General features: G+C 37.8%; 1 protein-coding gene across 1 annotated transcript in view; it reads left to right on the forward strand.

The window, feature by feature from the left end:
• STX7 (syntaxin 7) overlaps positions 1-19,493 on the forward strand; it is a 31,063-nt gene extending 11,570 nt beyond the window's left edge. Inside the window, exons 3-10 of the mRNA XM_059468473.1 lie at positions 9,114-9,183; positions 10,708-10,798; positions 12,426-12,563; positions 13,211-13,263; positions 13,931-14,021; positions 14,627-14,699; positions 15,451-15,533; positions 18,084-19,493. Of these exons, the coding sequence (XP_059324456.1) occupies positions 9,114-9,183; positions 10,708-10,798; positions 12,426-12,563; positions 13,211-13,263; positions 13,931-14,021; positions 14,627-14,699; positions 15,451-15,533; positions 18,084-18,176 (692 nt within the window). The 3' untranslated portion in view covers positions 18,177-19,493. The remainder of the gene's footprint in view (positions 1-9,113; positions 9,184-10,707; positions 10,799-12,425; positions 12,564-13,210; positions 13,264-13,930; positions 14,022-14,626; positions 14,700-15,450; positions 15,534-18,083) is intronic.
• Positions 19,494-19,717: the final 224 nt, after the last annotated feature.

Consider the following 19,717-nt stretch of genomic DNA (forward strand, 5'->3'; position numbering starts at 1 on the left):
TGCACAGAGTTGGTTGAGATGCCAGTAAGAATGGCATAATCTAGCCTTGCTCAGTATTGGCATGGTAGGTCACTAATAAAGTATTTGACTTGTTCATTCACACTGGAGATCAGCCCAGCTCAACAAACACATTCTCTGCATGCTGCAAGGTAATAAAAATAAAATAAAAATAAATAAATTTCAGTAGCCACAATCCACATATGGTTGGAGGCGGTCTGGCTGACTTTGAGAGATACTTTCGCATAGGGACTTCTACTTTCTGCTGGTGTCCTTTGCTGCTTGTTAATGCAGCACAAGTATCAATTCATATAGAGCACATTCCTGGAAGGTCAGCTTAAACCAGCAGAGATCCCTCTGCCATGTGATACCTGTCCTGTGACAACAATTTGATTCAATTTCTCTTGCATCTCAAGTTTTGTAGAAGCTACTATCCTCACTGAATATCATTAAGATGGGAGTTAAATCAATCATATGACTTCGCCTGTGACTTTATCTGACTGTAGAAAATAATAAATGTAAATTAAACCCTGAAAAATATTAACACTTTCAATGGATGCCTTTATGTTGTGGTTTAAGCCTAGTAGGTAGTTAAAATGTTCAGCTAAAAACATTCACGAAAATCTGTATCTGTCACTATGTTTGAAACACCAGCAGGTTTGCATGATTACTCTTGGCTATAGAAGAACACAGATGGGCACATGAAAAGTAAATGAGATCACTGAGGTGTTGAAATCACAGCCTGTATGAAAAGAAAATTCTGTTTTGTCTATATATAAAAAGTGTGGTTTTGTACAGGTGTGGTTCTAAAGAAAACAGCCTCCCAGTAGAGCTTGTTGAGGCTTCTAAAAGTGGTATTGTCAGAAATTTCCAATTAGCTGCAGTTAACCAGATTAAACTTTGTGGGAACTTAGCAGCTGAAACAATTTTTATATTATTATTGTTGTTGTTGTCCAGAAGGTTTCTTGGATAGAGAGTGAAGTTGCTATAAAACCTGGAAAAGGCTGGTTATTTAGGGATTTTAAGAACCATTATATCCTTACACATTTCATTTTGTGGACTTCTTCCAAGGCTGAGGAATTGCGGAGAAAGTTAGCTAATTTGAGTCTTTCTAAATGCTTGTCTTTGCAATGAGGTGAAGTTATGAAGCTCATAGTTCTTGTAGAAATAAATTATTTCTTAAAATAGAAATCTTCAACCTGAATCATTTCCATGCAGTTCTTAAAGGTTTTTTTTCTATGTAAAATACATAGCATATACATTTAAGAAAGCATGCCTCACAGATTTGTCTCTGAATCTGGGAAGTTTTTTCAATATTTTTGTGTTTCGTCTTGTCTTTGTCTTATTTGGCTGACATTGCACAGGAGGGGCAGGGATTTATTTATGCTAGCACCAGAATAGATTGAAAAAAATGAGTCTTCCATGTATGCCCCAGCACAGTTTGTGTCAATATATGCAGAAAAGGGAGAGTTTTTTCCTTGACTGTCAATGTATTGCATTACAATTATAAAGGAGCAAGCTGGCCAGTGAAGACATCCACAATTTTACTGGAACTGTTGCTTTTGTTGATGGAGCAAGTATAAATGGACTCACCTTAGCAAGATAACTTTTTCAAAACAGCCTGCACTTGCAGCAGAGGAGAAGGGATGTGGCCAGAGTCCTCATGCTTCTTCCTGTCTCTAGAGAATTGTATTTCAGATCCCTCTAAGGTACTTAAAATGCCTGTTGCAGCTCAGTTTTGTTGGATTTATCTCCTTATGGACAGGAGATTGCATAGCAGCTTGATTATACAGGGAGCTCTCTATCAAATCTGCTGTAAAGCTGCTGTGCTGGGCTGGACACCTGTTAGGGCTTAGAACAAGTCCAGGTCAGTGATTCATTGTGATTGTGAGTGACCCTGCAGTAGCAGCTACTTGCTTGTGTTGACTGGTCTGTGGTGTGTTGTGTCTCTTTCCATGTCAGCTCCTGAGGTGGCTGCAGTAATGACCTGGCCTCTTAAAAACCAGACTTCCTTCATGGAAGTGGGTTGGGTTATGGTGTTTGTGCAGTTACTGTTTACTGTGGAACTATGCTTCATTTTCAGCATTTAAAAAGCTACTGGTGTTCTTTAGAGAAATGCTCAAACTTCTGGGTTTCAGGAAGTTACCAGGGATACTTTAGGATTAGAATATAAAGGGATTGATTTAATGACTTCACCTTGGCTGAGCTGTAATAATTGATTGCATGATCAGTTATTGTGCACTTTAACAATGTGTGTTTAGTGTGTTCTACGCCCACATTTGAAGAACAGCCAATACTTCAATCCCCCCGCTTCAGTCTATCCTTGAAAGACCATTATAAATGGGAGTACTCTGGAATGAAATAATTACAACAGCACTGAAAAAAATGAGGGCAGATCCTGAACTTCAGGCATTGTTGCTGGTGTTCCTGGTCACTCTGGGGCATGATTCTATTTAGAAATGCCAGAAGTTGTAACAAAATACAAAGAAAAGGTTACAAGACTGGATGTTTTCCCACTAGTCCAAGTATACTGTCTTTGGTCCTTAGAGCTCAGGGGACAATCTTTAGGCCTATCCTCATTTCATTTTCTCCTTCCCACACATGCATCATTTACTGTTTTTCTGTGCTGACGCACTCTCTTGTTTTAGAATAATCAGTATTGCATACTGAGTTAGATAGAATAAAGCAAATTAAACCTTAAACCAAATTACTGAAGTTTTTGGATATTTGATTTCAATTAGGTGAGTTCCTGGGGATGCTTTTTGGTGTAAACTGGTCTCTTTTGACTGGTGTCCTGGATTTGATTCCTTTGAGAAACTGTCACTCTTGTTTAAAGTAGGGCTAGCAAGACAGCACTGTGGCATTTATGTAAAATTTGAGGGAGTGAACTGGATTAATAGCTTTAAAGAGTGTCTTACACAGAACACTTATATCTAATGAAGATATTGCAACTAAGTCAGAATCACTGGGTCCATATAAAGGTTTGGGTTGGAAGGGACCTTATAGATCATCTAGTTTCAACTCCCAGCCATGTGCAGGGATGCTACCCACTATATCATATTGCTCAAAGCCCCATTCAGCCTGATTGTGAAGGTTTCCAGAGATGGTGCATCCATAGCTTCTCTGGGCAACCTTTCAGCGCCTCATCACCCTCACAGTAGAGAGTTTTTTTCCTAAACCTATTCTCTTTCAGACTGAAGCCAATCTTCCTTGTCCAACCACTAGGTGCCCTTGTAAAATGTGTCTCTCTTAATTTTCCTTGATCTAGGAATGTTTTCTGCAGCATCTCTTCATCTTTAGTCAAGTACCCTCGTTTGAAGTGCAGAAAGAAAACACATTGAATTGGATTTGAATAAATTTAGGAAGTTTGTTGTCCCCAGGCAAAAGCAGTTTGAACTGGTGTAATTTTAACAAATAATTCTTTTGTTCCAATAACCTGCTCTGAAGGGACTCTGAAGTTTATTAGATTCCACACAAATTAATCTGTAACTGGATGTGCTGTTTGTTGACTCTCTTGCTCAGCTGGAAAGAAATAGGAAATTTCTTCATAGTTACCCAGCCGGTCGCAGCGCATGTGAGGTATTTGACAAAGCATTTCTGCAAGGTGACTGTGCTGGTACTGTAGCCACTGCTTATTTGCCTTATGAAGACTTAGCTGGAGCATAAGGCTCACATGGAGCAAATCAAATGTTGCATTAGGTGTACACAAAGAAACACTTTGCTGATTCTGTTTCTTCTCCTTGGGCACAGGAATAAGGAAAATGAGTGAAAAGCAATCTTTAAATATCTGTTGTTGTTTTAGCCCTGTGAACCTCAGTTACTAAAACCCTGTCTGTCACTTTTTAAGTATAGGATGGTGACATAGGTGGGACCATTACAATTAACATTCAGGAGGAGCTGTTCTGCTCCTTCTTCCTATGAGGTCCCAGTCCTTGCTGTTTTGTAAGGCAGGTTTCATTGTTCTTGCTCTTCCTGTTTGTCTGGTTCTTGTCCTCTGCAGTGCCTCAGTGTTTGTTGCTTGTGTTGCTGTTGGTGTTTCTTCCATGCACACCCAGTGAGTGCCACATTTTGCTGTGGAAGTATTAGACCATAGCTTTATGAAACTGGGCAGTGTGGTGGATCTGGCTGAAGGAAGCTGAAGGAAAAAAACAGCTGCTGGATGGCTATAAAGCAGTTTTGTGTGATCCAAGTAAGAAGTGAAGTTACTGCAGTGCGGTAATAAGCAGCACTAATTAAACATATTTGCCCTCAGTTTCATACTTCTATATTGAGGTATATTTTTTAGAACTCTCAGGATTATGTTGTTGATACATGTCATTCTCCAACTTATAAAGCTGCAACAAGCTTGGTCATGGTCACTTGGGGTTTTAAAGTTTGGTTTTCTCAATGTAAAGTAGAACAGAGTTTAAGGTAGGAAGATAGCTGATTGTGGGTACTTGAGAAAGCTTCTCTCCTGTAGCTGGAGTTGCTGTAAACATTGCAAAGTAAGACCATCCTCAGTGTCCTTTGTCTAATGTTGTAGTTGAACATCAGTAACAGTCTTGGACACTTCTCAGCTCTGCCAGAGAAGGTAAGTGACCTCCACTCTGTTCTTCATTTCCATTCTCTTAGTTGATCCATTGCCTTTCAAACATTAGGATTTTACTGAAGGATTTGGGTGGGGATTATTTTTGCCTTTTCTACTGCAGCAATGCTGTGGTGTTACACCTTCTACAGTAATTACTGATACAAGGAAGCTTTCTTCTTTGCTTGCCAGCCTAAAGCAAGGGTAGTTGTGTGATCCAATATGTGAAACATGGTTTTATTTATGAAAAAAAAGTATGTATTACAGATCAGTCAGGAACATGTTTCTCAAGTACTCCTACCTTTTAAACATTGTAAATATTTCCACTCCAACTATCTCTACTTCCATGACTCTTGTAGAGAAAAGGAGGTCTTTTATATCAGACTACTACTTTCCTTTTTATGTTCTCCTTAACTAGAGGAAGAGCCTTCCACTGACTAGAAATGGAACCACTGTTTGTCTTAGTAAAAATAAACATGAGCTGACTCTTGAATAATTTTCTCTGTAGGAATTCAGGTTAGGTCTTAATTGTTTCTCTGGCTCATCATTAACCATGTCTGACCTGTTTCTGAGCATGTGATCAGCCTTAGAGAAGCTGAGTAGCTTTTATCAGCTAATAGTTGTGTATTGTGACATCTAGATCAGGAATGCTGCAAAGACAAATGAAAAGTCTTCTTAATGTTATGGTACTGCTTCTTTCTAAGACATGACTAATTTTCAGGTGAAAAAAATGGGATTCCTTTGCACGCAGTTTCTTGGGAAAAATGCATTTTACTTGCATGCTGTACTGTGCTTCCTGCTCTGCTCAGTTTCCAAAGTGGACTTGCTTTCTTATTTGCCAGCCCACAGCTGGCAAGGTGCTGTTCCTGCCAGTGCAGTGTGAGCCCTGCCAGAGCTGTTGATTTCCATTCTATGCAAACATCTCCCCTGATGTGCAGTGTGAAGTGGCTGCAGGAGTTTGCAGGCTGTTGCCATGCGCCGGTGACTTTGGTAAAGAACGCCTGCATGCACACGTGGTGTGTGCCCTTGTGCAGCTCCTGGGCAAAGTCCAGCAGCCACCTATGCATGCCAAGGAGCCTAAGTGCTCACGTGAGCCAGTGTCTGACTTTGCACTGAAATGAATTCAAATCATGCACAAGATTCAGTCAGTGTCTGTGGCAGGATTGGTAATGTCCAGGACAGGAGGGACCTTAGGTTATTCCTGTCTTTTGGAACTCCTTGGGATGTCTGAAGAATTGGGAAACTGGGGAAGGGAAGACCATAACGAGCCTAGGAACTTGTCAAAGCTGTGCTGTGATCTTGGGTCCCTGACTGTTACCAGTATGCTTGCAGTGCAGTGCTATGGCTGTGTGAGCTAGGCCTAAGCCTTTGGCTCTCTGGGACACTTGAGACACTTGATGGACTGAGGGCACCAGAGCAGATGCTGTGTGCTGTGATCTGCCAGCTTGAACTCCCTACACAGGCCTGAAATGCTGGCTAAATGAAGGAAGGAGGCAGAACCCTTATAAATACAACCATCAGCAGTGAAATCAGGAATTTAGGAACTTCTGTCTTCCAAAGAGTAATCACAGTTTTTCAGCAGTTTTGCTCTCAATTGCCTGCTTGGTCCTTCTCCCTGCTTGTTTCACACATGGAGCCATGGAAGGAGCAAGCAGAGGTATTTCTGCAGTCTAACCTTTAGTAGGAGATGCTAAGGCTACCTGCTTTTCCCTTGAGGAAAGGAAGGGATATTGTCCTGTGATCTAAGGAGTTGCAAAGCTAGGTCTTGCTTTTAATCAGATTCTGTGAGACCTGTGTGTGCATGTGAGGGAAGAAGACCCTTTCCCTCTGTGATCCCCATGGTAATATCTTTAAACCTGTTGAAAATTTTTGTTCATGAAACTATCGCTATAAACCTAACGTCTATATTTTAGGTGGCTTTGTGATTATATCTATAATATTAGATCAAATATTTGAATGAGGAGTAGCTACAGTGAGAAATCAGTAAAAACAAGCCAAACCAAAAGAGTTAGAAGACTATAAAAAAATGTATTTTTAGTCTGTATACATGCCAGCATATTTATATTAATACAAAGGAGTACAAAGACTGGATTTCTTTAACTCATCAACCTGTAGGCATACACTGTAAATCAAGATTTCAGGAAAGTCAGCTTCTCCACTTCCTTTGTTATGCTGTTCCTACTAACTTGTTTTTGGCTTTTTTATGAAGCATCTTCCAGAGTGCTGCTGAAGGCTATTGCCCAAAATTTACTTTTTCTGCTCTTTTTTTTCTATTTATTTGCTCAAATAAGCATTTTCATTTTCTTATGTAAATATTTTTTGCTATACTTCATATAAACAATAATTTTTTTCAGTAATACCCATTATTGAGAAAGGTTAAGGTGGAAAATACTGAATTATAGGAAGCATAGAAAATGATATTATTTCAGTCCTTAGAAATGATATTATTTCAGTCCTTCAGTTTTTTTCCTCAAACTTTTCCCCTTGTGATTTGAAGTCCTAATAGAAATTTACTATTTTTATGCATACTTACAGACTTCATGATAAAATGTGTTTGAATTTTATGCTAAATTTTTGAATCACAAGACTTGAACTGCCATAAACTCTGCCTTTGGAATTGTACATCTGACCAATTTTGCAGTACTGCTTTTTAATTTTCTCTCAATTATCTACTTGTGTTCAGCTTTAGAAGTCGGATAAATGTGCAGTTAGCTTGGAATGCAAATATTTTAAGTATAGGCCATGTTTCGGGGAATTCTTATTTAAAACACAAACCTGTATTTTCTTCACTTGCAGTTAAATAATACACCTCTAGGTGGGGCTAGGACACACCGAGACTTCTTTCGGTCTGTTTTGGTTTTCTTTTTACTTTCCCTTTTCAAAGTGCATACGAGTAACCGAGCTCCTCGGCTCTGCAGTCAGAAGGCATAGTGCCTTCGAACAAATACAGAATAATTAGTGTTCAGTTTTATAGATATTAAAACTCCATATTCTTGAAGATAACACTAGCCAGTTATCATTTTGCTTATTTTAAAACAATGCATTGCACTGTCCATAAAAAAGAAGCTTAATTTCCCCGAGCTCGTGTTAATCAGTGTTTGCGAGCAGCTGCAGCTGCCCAGAAGTGCGGGCAGACGGGCACTGCCGTGGCTAGCAGGTAGGGGGCAGGGAAGGGCTGCTCCTTAGTAGCCAAAATCAAAAATCTTCACTCATGTTTTGCTGTTTTTCAGCTCAGTTAAAATACAAGCTGCATGAAACCCATCTGACAGCGCTATTCCACACAGAAATTTTCTGTTAGTAGTTTATGCCATTTAGTTATCTCAAAAACACTTGCCTGAAGTATTTGATTTTTTTACCTCATAGAAATCTAACTTTACTGTTTTGATGTATTCATTATGTGGGTGTGCACACAAAGTATTTGCTATAGCAGTTGGGATGTTTTGTAAAACAGTGCAGATTATCCAGTATCAGCTATACAACATTCACTGGAGGTTTGTTATGAAGCAAAGATCAGAATTAATATTATTAATAAAAATGCTTTAAGGAATTGCAGTTTTAACTAACTAGTTAACATAACTCAGCTTATTTGCTTACCTGTAGTTCTGTTTGCTACAGATCACTTCTATAGTGCATAGAAAAGTACTCTCTTTTTTTAATATGTTTTTCTTCCTTATGTAAGGTTGTCACTTACTGCATTTTTAACTTAGTTTAGGGAAAAAAATAGATAGTGAGCTAAGGAAGTGAGGATCCCACATAATATCGTACCATATCTGTCTGTGTGGTAACCAGTCTGCTGGGGGGGGCACAGAAATACAGGGAAACTTTAAATTTTGCAGTGTGAAAAATTACCTATCCTTTAAGTTTCTGTCCATTTTTTTCCTTGCTTTCTCATAAGTCAGTAAAATATATTAGGCTGAAAATAAGGCTCAGACAATATGTCATTTCTTGCAATTCAAAACTAATGTGTTTCATGAAATACAGTTTAAAATCACTGGCAGTTTGTATCCCAGACTTAAAAACATAAGGTTCTCAAAATTGCAATTTAAACCTGGACACACAAATTTTCTTTCCTTTTTAATGTACTGTTAACCTATGAATGCTTTATTGCTGTCTCTTCATTGATGCATGGATTCTGAAATGTTTGTGTAAGATGTTATAGAAGTCTTCCATATGGTTTTCCAAAATGACATATATAAAATAAACCAGAATAAGAATGGTGCTGTTTATTTTAAAAAATATAATAAAGCCCCTGATTTAGACTTACTATAATGAAATAATTGACTAATCTTTAAATTGCCTGTTTCTACCTAAAGATTTTAATACATTCCTATCCTTCATAAGAAACCTCAGGTTTTGTCTTTGACATGGCAAAAATCACTCAATAGTTGTTTTGGCACTTACAAATGGAATCTTTGTAGTAGGTTGAAAAACTCCTGCATATCCATTTCTGTCAATTTATTTATATGGCTTTAGAATTGTCAAGCAAAAATGCATTAAACTGAATAGCAATTGTTTCTGCCCCATTCAAATTTTTCTTCCTCTTCACAAACAGCTGCTGAAATACAAAGAATACTCCATCAGCTTGGAACACCACAGGACACGCCTGAATTGAGGCAACAGCTGTGAGTACTTCACATCATAACACTTCATTTCGTTGCATTGTAAACAATCTCCTCTTAGGTGATGAGGTGGGTTTCTGTTAGGCAGTGCTTGATTTCCCTGAGAAAGGTGAGCATAGAGAAAGATTTGAAACTGAGATGTTGAGATGTGCTTTATAAAGTAGGGTAGACTCAAATGTGCTGATTTGCCCATGCACATTGCCTGCAGTATCAGTGCATCTATAAAACCTGTGCTGTTTGTTAGCAAAGTGGCACAAACAGAAAGCAGTATCACTGCTCAAAAACATACCACCACACCCCTCCACTCCAGCCAATGCTTCCAATCTGCTTGTAGAAGTGTCACAATGTAATGAATATATTGGGATGGGCTTTTTGTGAGGTGGAATACTGGGAGAGGAAGGGGAATATAATTTTTAGTGATGAAAGCTACAGTAAGGGGTGACATTATAGAATAAATACCTACCAGAAATAGTAACATAACAGAAGTGAAATCAGACTCCAAGGCAGATGCTCTGCTGGAGTTCAGTCACCTAAAGGTGGACTTTCTCTAACATGCCTCTAGGAGAGACTGCAGCTGCTCTCTGCTTTTCTGCATGGTTTAATGAACCAGTATGATGTTTTCATTAAACTTCTTTACCACATTAATCACAGCATCACAAATGCATGTAAGCAACATGTGTTCATCCTGGCATTTTTTGTGTGTTTCATGCTTTGCTGTGGCGATTGACTAGTAGGAGGAGGTGTGTGTTGGACCAAAGTTGTGATGTTCATTTTGGTGAACAGCCAAATTTCTTCATAACAGCCCATGTTTAGGGCCCATAACATTAGCCAGGTACAATCCACAGGGGATATTCTACTGGAGACTGAGAATAGGTGAAGAGCAACATACATACACAGTTGATGCAATAACCCAACAAGATCTAAGCATAAATTGACACCTAAACAGTGCAGAAACTGTTGTTAAGGACATGCTTCAGACCCTTATTGGAATAATTTATGTATATATGTAACCTTGCTTGAGTTTTTATTTTATCTTTCACTTGTCTGAATACTTGGCCTTTCCAAGAGTTATTTGATTATGATGCAGATGGCTTGATAATGACTTTCCAGATAAAACCTTTTTATATAGACTGGGTGGGGAAGATACCAAAGCAGGTAAAGAATTTGAGTTGCTTCAGAACAAAATAAAGGTGAATATTGATAAAGGATTGTGTGATAAAATCGGAAGTATATTTATGTATTCATAATGACTACAAATGTATTACTGCACATGAATAAAATAGAGGAAACCTAAGGGCAAAAAAAAGGTGAGTAATTATTAATTATGTTGTCACACTGCAGAATACACCTTCTTCAACACCTGTCTTGCCTGGAATCCATGATTTCATGCCTTTACAGCAAACAACAGAATAAAGATGGCCTTGTGGGCTTCAGAGAAGCTTTTAGTACTGATGGTTTTTTTGAGAATCAGTGAAATTCAGCAAAGATACCTGGTGGTCTCTAACAAAAATTTGCATTTGGTTGTAGGCAACAGAAGCAGCAATACACCAACCAACTTGCCAAAGAAACTGACAAATACATTAAAGAGTTTGGATCTTTGCCTGCAACGAGTGAACAGGTATAAAACCAAAAAGCATGGCTTGTTTGACTATGTTGGCTCATGTAAAGTATTTGAGCCACTTCATTTCTTTATTCCTATTTTCAAAGCACTGTTTAGTTAGTTAGTCAACACATTTGCACAATGCGGGAATACACTAAAATGTAAGAATATTTTGTTGCCGTCCAGACTTGTCCCAAACTTGTTGTTATGTATCAGGAATGAAGTTATGTGACAGAAGTAGTGGGAATCAAGGCAATGTTTTGTGCCTTTCTGATTTTTCAGGTAGCTGGACACTTTGTAATCGATTGTAGTGATGCTGTATCTGACTCTGCCAGCACTCTGACTGCTTCCAGAGTCAAGGAATTGTGTGCCTAAACACTGTTCACTCACTGTCTGAATAATTTGATTATCACAGTATGTCTGTTCTGCATCATTCTGATCAGCATATGCTATGTCTTGTCATAGGCTTTTCCTTTCTCAAGAGGACTAGACAGGAGCTGTTACTAAATCAATCTTCTTTCTGAAGTGTGTGTAAAATCTTTCAGTCAGAAACATGTGAAGTGGCTGTTGTGGTTAGCACACTCCTGTCTGCCCTCCTGTGGTTTCTAATCCTAGCAAAATCTGTTACTTAAATAAGGGAAGAACAACAGGATTCTAGAAAACATGGATTCAGGTTATTGTCACTTAAACAACTAGCCTGGTCTGCAGGTAGTTAGTAAGGAGCCTTTGGAAAAGTGAATGGTCTTGAAACAAGGAGTACAAATGGCAGGCCATGATCCGTGTGTGCTCATCCTGTCAAGCTGTAAACTTCTAACAGCAGTGTTAGAACTTGATCTTGGTATATAATCTCTAGTTCAGCCAAAGTATCTTTAGTTTGTTGGGTTTTTTTCTGTTTGCTTATCTGGAGTTGAAAAGTTCACAGTGAAATGTTTTACAGGTTAATTTTACCCTTTTATCAAAGCTATTTCTTAATGAAATACATAAATAACAGATTCATGAATGGCAAATGACAACCTTTCATAAAATTGTAAGGGTTGATGAATGCATATATTTAGGAAAATATGGTGGAGGCTCTCCTGGGTGCCCAATATTCCCCTTCCCCTCACTACATCTTGAAAAAAAACAAACCTGAGAGGATAGAACAAGTATTTCTGGATCTGTTTTAAAGGATTTAAAGGAGTATGTGAACCCACTGCTGGATTCAGTTCAATATGTATTTCCAGCATTTATGTAAAATATATATTAAGTGCTCTGCACTTTTCTGCATCCTTTCTCCCCTCTATATTCAGTCACCTCTGCATATTTAGCATTCCTGGTGTCAAATTATTTCACAACAAAGCAGAACATTTTACAATCAGTGGATAATAAGGAAGGTAGAAGCTTTCTTATCACTGCTCATTTCCAGTTGTTAAATGAAAATAAATACATTGATTTCTTCTTTAAATGCCTTAATTTGTGTGGTTATGTTATCCTAGAAGGAAAGAAGGCTTGTCCATGAAATTGCGAATGGTTTTGTTGACAGCCTTACTTTACACCAATTCAGAAGAAAAAGGAATATATATGCCTTGGTATTTAGCAGACTGGAAATAGTAAAGCCTTGAAAAGCCTGAGCTCATTTGACTTGGTAAAATTTTTTCTCCAACAGCGTCAAAGGAAAATACAGAAAGACCGTCTTGTGGGAGAGTTCACCACAGCACTAACAAACTTCCAAAGACTCCAAAGGCAAGCTGCTGAGAAGGAAAAAGACTTTGTAGCCAGAGTAAGAGCCAGCTCAAGGGTGTCTGTAAGTATCAGAAAATGTGCCACTATATTCTTTACATTGATGTTAGTGGTGTTCTGTGTCTCCACAGAACAGATTTGCCTCCACAGTGCCACTTAGCTTATAGCTGAGTCTACATGCTGCAGAACATGTGCTATATGATTTTATAATAAAGGATGCATTAAGTTGTAATAACCTCCCTGGACAACTGTTACTTTTTCCTTTCCTTTGTCACAAAAAGGAATGAACTGCCCCTGTTTCATGCTGTAATCTTGCAAAAGCTTCTAGTAGATTTTGTAATGCTTTTGCTCTACCTGTACATATCAACAGATTTTTTCCTTTGGGGAAGAATGAATTGCCAGATTTCAGAGGAGTATTAAGGTGGAGAAGTGCTGAATAGCTTCAGATTTTCCTTGTCAGTATATCAATTTTGCTCTATGCCAATACACATTCTATACTTGTAAGTTGTAGCAGGCAGTTACTGAGCTGAATGCTTTTGCTCATATTTCAGCCTTATGCATGCATAAAGCAAAATCAGACAGAACGTGTTGAATCATGTTTCAGTTTGACTTACCAGAAACCTCCCAGTATTGACTCCTTATAGAAATGCTGCCAGTGCTCTTTTCAGGGGTATAATGTTTTATTTATATTTTTAAACACTGATCATGTAGGGTGGGGCTCCAGAAGATAACTACAAAGAAGGAACACTTGTCTCTTGGGACAGGTAGGTTGAATCACTTAATATGCCTTATCCTAGCTCAGAATAATGAATGGCCTGCAGGGAAGCAAGCTGGCCATGATTTTTTTTGGTGTTTAGCCTAAAGAAGATACTTTGATGGCATACATGGGGAGAAAAAGAAGCAGTTCACATAATGTCCCTCCTTTTTACCTGATGCTTCAGCTGCAGACAGGTCCTTAAGCTCCCCTAAGCTGCATTTGGGTTTTCGGGGACCCAAACTGAGGAACAAGACTCCAAATTGAATAAAGTAAAACTTTTGTGATAAGGGCCCAGTGTTTACTGGGAACTCCCATTACTTTCATATTCTTTAAGAACTGTTTCTTAGACTCAGATTCTTTTTTGTTGCTCAGATAGATGTAAACTCTGCAGTTGATAATTCAGAGGGAACTTTGACCTTGTATTCATACTTAGAATTTCCAGTCAGTCCCCTGCTCTGTGCAGCACTGCTCCAGCAGCTCTGCTACACCATCAGCTCTGATGGTTATACCATTTCTGTTAGCCAGGCACAGACAAAGGTAAAACCAGACATTTTATTGACTGATAATGTAAAATGTGCTATGTATTTAACTGTAGTTTTATCCTTCTGAATAATTTCTCACTGTGTTTGTTCAATTCTGCATGGGTTTTGGTGTTGGTTTTTTTTGTGTGATAGTCAACCACAAGCACAAGTGCAAGATGAAGAAATTACAGAAGATGACCTCCGTCTTATCGAGGAGAGGGAATCTTCCATTAGGCAGCTTGAAGTAAGTACAAGTGGTTTTACAGCAGAACATGTTTTTGATGTTCCAAAGAAATAGCATTTTTAAGGGAGCATGAGCATTGATTGGTGGCATGAATCTTGAGTAGTTTGGATTTATCTGTGGGTGTGGTTTTTTCCTTCAAAACTGCAAATATTACCTTAGGATGTGAAATGTACATTTGAAATCTACTGTATGAAAGCCATGTTTTGATATACTGTGTTTAACTTCAGTGGTTCTGCTGTGGAATAAGAGTGCTTATGTGATTGCAAGAAAAGATACATACAATTTTTTTCCAATATGGTCATAATATAGAACTATTTTAAACAGTGAACATAAATGTAGCAAAATTATACCTCTTGTCACACATCTTCCCAATGTATTCATCATGTTCATTTTTAAGTGGACTTTTTTGAAAGGGCTTCATAAACTCGGTCTTGAAGTACGAGAAAAGCTTTTAAAATAAGCACATTAAGGTTTTTTTTTTTTTTCATCCTGTAGTATAAGGAGTCATGGATGCACATCCTGGAGGAGAAAGAACAGTATTTCTATCTAAATAATGCACATAGATGCTTAAATGTGTGATGTGCATTAATGATTTCATTTTGCAGGCTGATATTATGGACATCAATGAAATTTTCAAAGATCTAGGAATGATGATTCATGAACAAGGTGATGTAATAGGTAAGTCCAATTAAAATATTACCTGAAATTTTTTTATTCACTTTCTCTGGTGAGCTGCAGTGTAGAACTTCCCTTTGCTCGAAAAATTCCTTTAATGACACTATCAATGCTAAAGCAAATCAGATAGAACCTAATAATGGGTAGACTGGCTGAGATGACTGGGAATACAGTAAGAGTGCTTAAAATCCAGTTTAAAACATGTAATTTTTCTGGTGTGTAAAATGTCTCTAAAGTAGTTTTTAGAACTGTTGGTACATAAAATTGGAAAAAATACACTCTGTGTCAATATGATAGAACACCAAACTAGAATCATGCCTCTTGGGTATTGTGTGTTCCATTGCCTCTGTTTCATAAACCTTAGGACTTCTTTTAATCTGAGCAGAGAGTAGTCGGTAGCAAGTTGGAGGACAAGTAAAAGGTAATTTAAAAATGAAAAAAAAAAAAAAAAAGTAGAAGTACTGAAAAACTTCTGCCTTGGTTGGTATTGAAGTTTTAGCCTTGCATGCAGAACAGGAGAGCTGTTACCTGACATAAATTCAGCCAATTATTGCCTGGGCAGTTCTGGAATGAGCTCAGGCATAAGTGTAGGATGGATCAAGCTTTCATAATACAAGGTACACTGATGAATACTGATGAAGACAACAGCATTTTGGGGCAGCTGTTTATATGCTCTCAAGTGTATTTCAGCATTCCAAACCTTTGTCTGGGTTATGACTTATCAAAATTTGCAATCTTTCTTTTCAAAACAAAGACAGCATAGAAGCCAATGTGGAAAGTGCAGATGTACATGTGCAGCAAGCAAACCAGCAGCTGTCAAGAGCAGCAAACTACCAGGTAATGCCAGTTGTGTGAAACTGTCCTCCAGTAGTCCTGACTTACACTTTCTTATGCACTTCAGATTTTGCCTAGCAAGTTGCCTTAAGTTTGGAGACTTAAAAGTTTGTTAGACTACAGTGGTATTTCTAGGTCAATATGAAATAAGTCAGTGACTTCTGAAAGCATTGGGCTTCCTGTGAGGCTGCTTCCAGCCAGACTGTTTCAGTATCTTCTGAGATTCTATGAGAGTACCGGGAGTTACACCTTTACTTAAAACAAACAAACAAAAATCCCCAAACCAACAAAAAAGCCTTACACAAACAGACTCCTACTTTTATAATTCAAAAAGTTTAAGGTTCCTGTATATGGGAGAGCAAGCCTTTGGAGATCACTGGAGGAGTAGAGAAGATAGGCAGGAAAATCTTCTGAAAATGTGGCCAGTTATTACCAATTTTTGCTGTCTGAAATCTTCCTGAAGCTGTATATATCCAGCTTTTTTATTTCCTACTTCGATGCTAAAAACATATTTTAAACTGTCAAACTTCTTTGAAAAGACCTTCAATAACTTTAAATGCCATTTCTTTATAACATTTTTGGAACTTATTAGAAATAATCGTATTAGTAATTAATCTTCCCTTTTAAGTTAGAGTTAGTCCTTAGACTTTTTTTTTTAAAAATCCTCTTATGTGTGTTAGTAGTAGCTAGGGCAGTAAATGAGTGACAGAATGTCTGAAAGACTGCCTGCTGATTTCAGAAGTAGGAGAGGGTGCATCCTTGAACTGTATTCTCAGTGGGACTAATTGTCACATTAAGTGTGTTTGATGACTCCTATTTTGATACTTTAAAAATTCAGGAAAAAAATAATAGCAGCCAAAAATTTCAGTGGAAGGTATAAGGTTCCACTTATATTGGTTGAAATTTAAAATGAAAAGCTTCATGATTTATTTTGAGGAGGAAAGGATCTTCTGATCTCAAAGGAAGGTTATCAAGACTTGACAAGCTTCTGTTCAGTGGGTCTTGCAAGAGGCACCAAACACTGTAGAGTTGCTCTGTGTTTGGATGAAAGGACTGTGTAGTTTGCTTTGGATTTGCTTTCCTTTCCTTGAAAACTTATCCTTGTTCCAAGGTGCTGAAAAATTTCAGCAACTACTGTATCTGGCCTGACCCTCTCAAGGAAGTGTTAGAGGCCCAGGTATGCTGGGAGGGACAAGGCTGTTGATACTCCTACAGCTCCTGTTTGTGCTTGGGTGAGCTCTGTATCACTCTTCTGCTGTGAGGAGTGCATTCACACAGCAGAGCAATATGGGCAAAGCCAGGCTGCTTCAGCACTTGTGGGAAGGATGATCAGTTGTATGTTGAAATTAAGTTTGCCATGCCTTGCTAAGTATCACAGGGGAAATGTTTGACTTCAGTGAATTTCTGGTAAGAGGGGTGTCAGCAGGATGCAGAAGGAAGGGATTGTGAGTGTAAGGAGATGATAATGGACAGAAGAGGAAGGTACTCCAGCAAGCTGATTGAGTTCTAGCAAATAAAACAATGAAATGAAGAAATCTTAGCCTGATTGTGGGAGAAGTGGCAGTGAGACAATAAAACTAGAAGAAGAGAATTGTTATGAAATGTGGTGGTCTGGCTGTTACTCATCAGAGAACTGACAGCTTCTATGAAGAACTGACACAGATGTTGTTCTTCAGAGAGAAAAAATTAAAAAAACCCAAAACATCAAAACCACCCAGGCACCAGGCAGAAGAACTTTTGCCAAATTCAGCACAGACTGTCTTTACTTCTGGGACTATGGCCTAGAATCCCAAGATCAGAGTTGTTATTCCTTGGCTATTAGCAAGAGCCTGAGAAACCCATTTGGTAATTTTCTTCCATCCTCTGAAGGAAACCTTTAGATTCTATACCCTTCAGGTAAAGGATGAAAGACTGCTACTGCTCTTGAGTGCTTTGGTATCTCAAGTTATAGACCTGTATGGAAAATGTGAAAGTTCTCAACATGCTCATAGCTTGGACTTTATTGTAATGACATCTATTTAAGTGGTTCTCTAGTCATGTCTCTTTCATTTGTGTTTTTTTGTTTGTTTGTTTTCTTTAAGAGCAAGTTCTACCTAAGAAACTTGGCAAAAACACCTTTAAAATAACTGTGAATGGATACACAGGAGCCCAAAATTTTAGTGTGTTGTTCTTCCCTTCTGTATATACACTAATAGTCTTTTTTTTTTTCTAGCAGACCATTTCTACTTTCTCTGTTATGCAACTGATTGTCCATTTTCCTCTCTATGCTGTCACCTCATGTTACTTCCCCTGGAGTTCTGATTACATCCATTCATTGCATTACTGTGTTTTCTTTAATTCATTTATTATGTGTACCAGAAAATACCACTGAAATCATTCTGTTGAATAATATAGCCATAAAGTAATGTAGATAGGTTTTTTTTCCTTAAACATCTTTAGCTGTCTTGATCATCTTTATATGTAAGGGCGCAAGTAGTAGGACCATAAAAGCATCTGAATAGTTTTCTGATGTGGTACAGTTTTAAATCAACTTTGTTTTTTCTCTTTTGCCAGCAAAGATCTCGAAAGAAGATGTGCATACTCATTATTATACTTACTATTGGAGCATTGCTTCTTGGAGTCATCATATGGTTAATTGCAAGATAAGTCTCTGGAGAAAGCTTTGTAATTTGTATTTAAATTAGGAAATTCATAGTCATGGTTTGCTCATTGTGAAGCTGAGTAAAATAGTGGTTCTGTACTTCATCACACTTTTTTAATAAGACTTTTTGTTTTAACCTGAGAAATAATGTTCTCAGTACTGCCATCAGTATAGCTGCCTGGCCTCTCAGATGTGGGTGCTGTCTTACCAGGAAAATAACAGTCAAGATCATAAACTGTTCCGTTAACTTAAACATGAAGCATCTTAAGGTTTAGGGGGCTAATCAAAGTAATGATAACTTGTGTTGACAGGGTGGGTAATTATCTTTTGGGATATTGCTAAATGTTGCTGCCAAAACAAACTCCTGAATTGTTGCTTGAGGCAACGAATTCACATCTCAGAATTTATTTTTAAGTTAGAAATATTTCTTCTCTCTTTCCCTTCCATCACATTCACCTACCCATTTGATATGGGTGGTTCAAACATAAAACATAGATTGCTGAAGTTGATGTGATCTCTCTGTTATACCTGAAGCCTGTGAATTAAGCCTTCAGTTTGCTTGAAATCTTTTAAATGTTCCATTTATCTCTATATCTGGCATCAAGTATGGTTATGTCTGGAAGCCTCCTAGAAAGATAGGGAGGTTGAATGATGTAGGTATGTGAATTTTTTGTTCCAGTCCTTGCATTAAGAAATACTGTGCTTTATTGCACACATCTGGTATCTTTGCATCTGAAGTGTGCATGAGTGAATTTGGTTATATGAAAATATGCTCTAGTCTGTGACTTCATAGACTTACTGGGAAGAATAGAAATTCCCAACTTCCTAGCTGCACTTGAATGTCAGTGTTCTGAAACTGCTGTGATTTAGTTTCCATGAACAGGTGCAAAGTTGTATGTGATGTCTATCACACAGCTTAAGAAAAGAAGATTACAAGTTCAATTCCAAGGTCAACACTGGTATTTGAAATTAAGTTAAATCAGTTGAACTGACTGAAAACATTTTAAAAGTTTGATGCTTATAGCCTTTAAAATTACCTTTTTTCCTTTTGTGCCATTTTGTACTAATATATTAAAAATGTAAAACCACTTTTTTGCCAATTAATCTATTTGCCTTTTTACTTAATCTTGATTAACTAATCTGAAAAGTGTACAGATAAAAAAGTCACTTAATCTGTATTTTATAAAGTTCTTCCATAACAGAATGATAGAGAATACACTGTGTACATGGTGAGCTATGAAATATTATTTGGAAAGAATCTAACTGTAAGCATAAATGAATTGTAACCATGCAACCAAAATAAAGGTCTTTTAAAGGGTGCACTTTTCTTGTAGTTGCCTTTTTTTTCCAGAATCCATCTTTAAAAGTACAGCTGTTGTCTTTGCCTTTATGTGAATGATTGAAACTTCTCTGAAGAACTCCAGAGAATTTCAGCTCAGCTGGTGAGGTGGCCCCAGGAAATCTCTCTTCCTGTACTGTACTTCACATTGTTAATGAAAATACTTCTGGATCTTGCATTCCCAGCTAGTGATGCTAATGCTCTGGG

This window comes from Ammospiza nelsoni, chromosome 3 (assembly GCF_027579445.1).
Source record: "Ammospiza nelsoni isolate bAmmNel1 chromosome 3, bAmmNel1.pri, whole genome shotgun sequence".
Lineage (NCBI taxonomy): Eukaryota > Metazoa > Chordata > Aves > Passeriformes > Passerellidae > Ammospiza > Ammospiza nelsoni.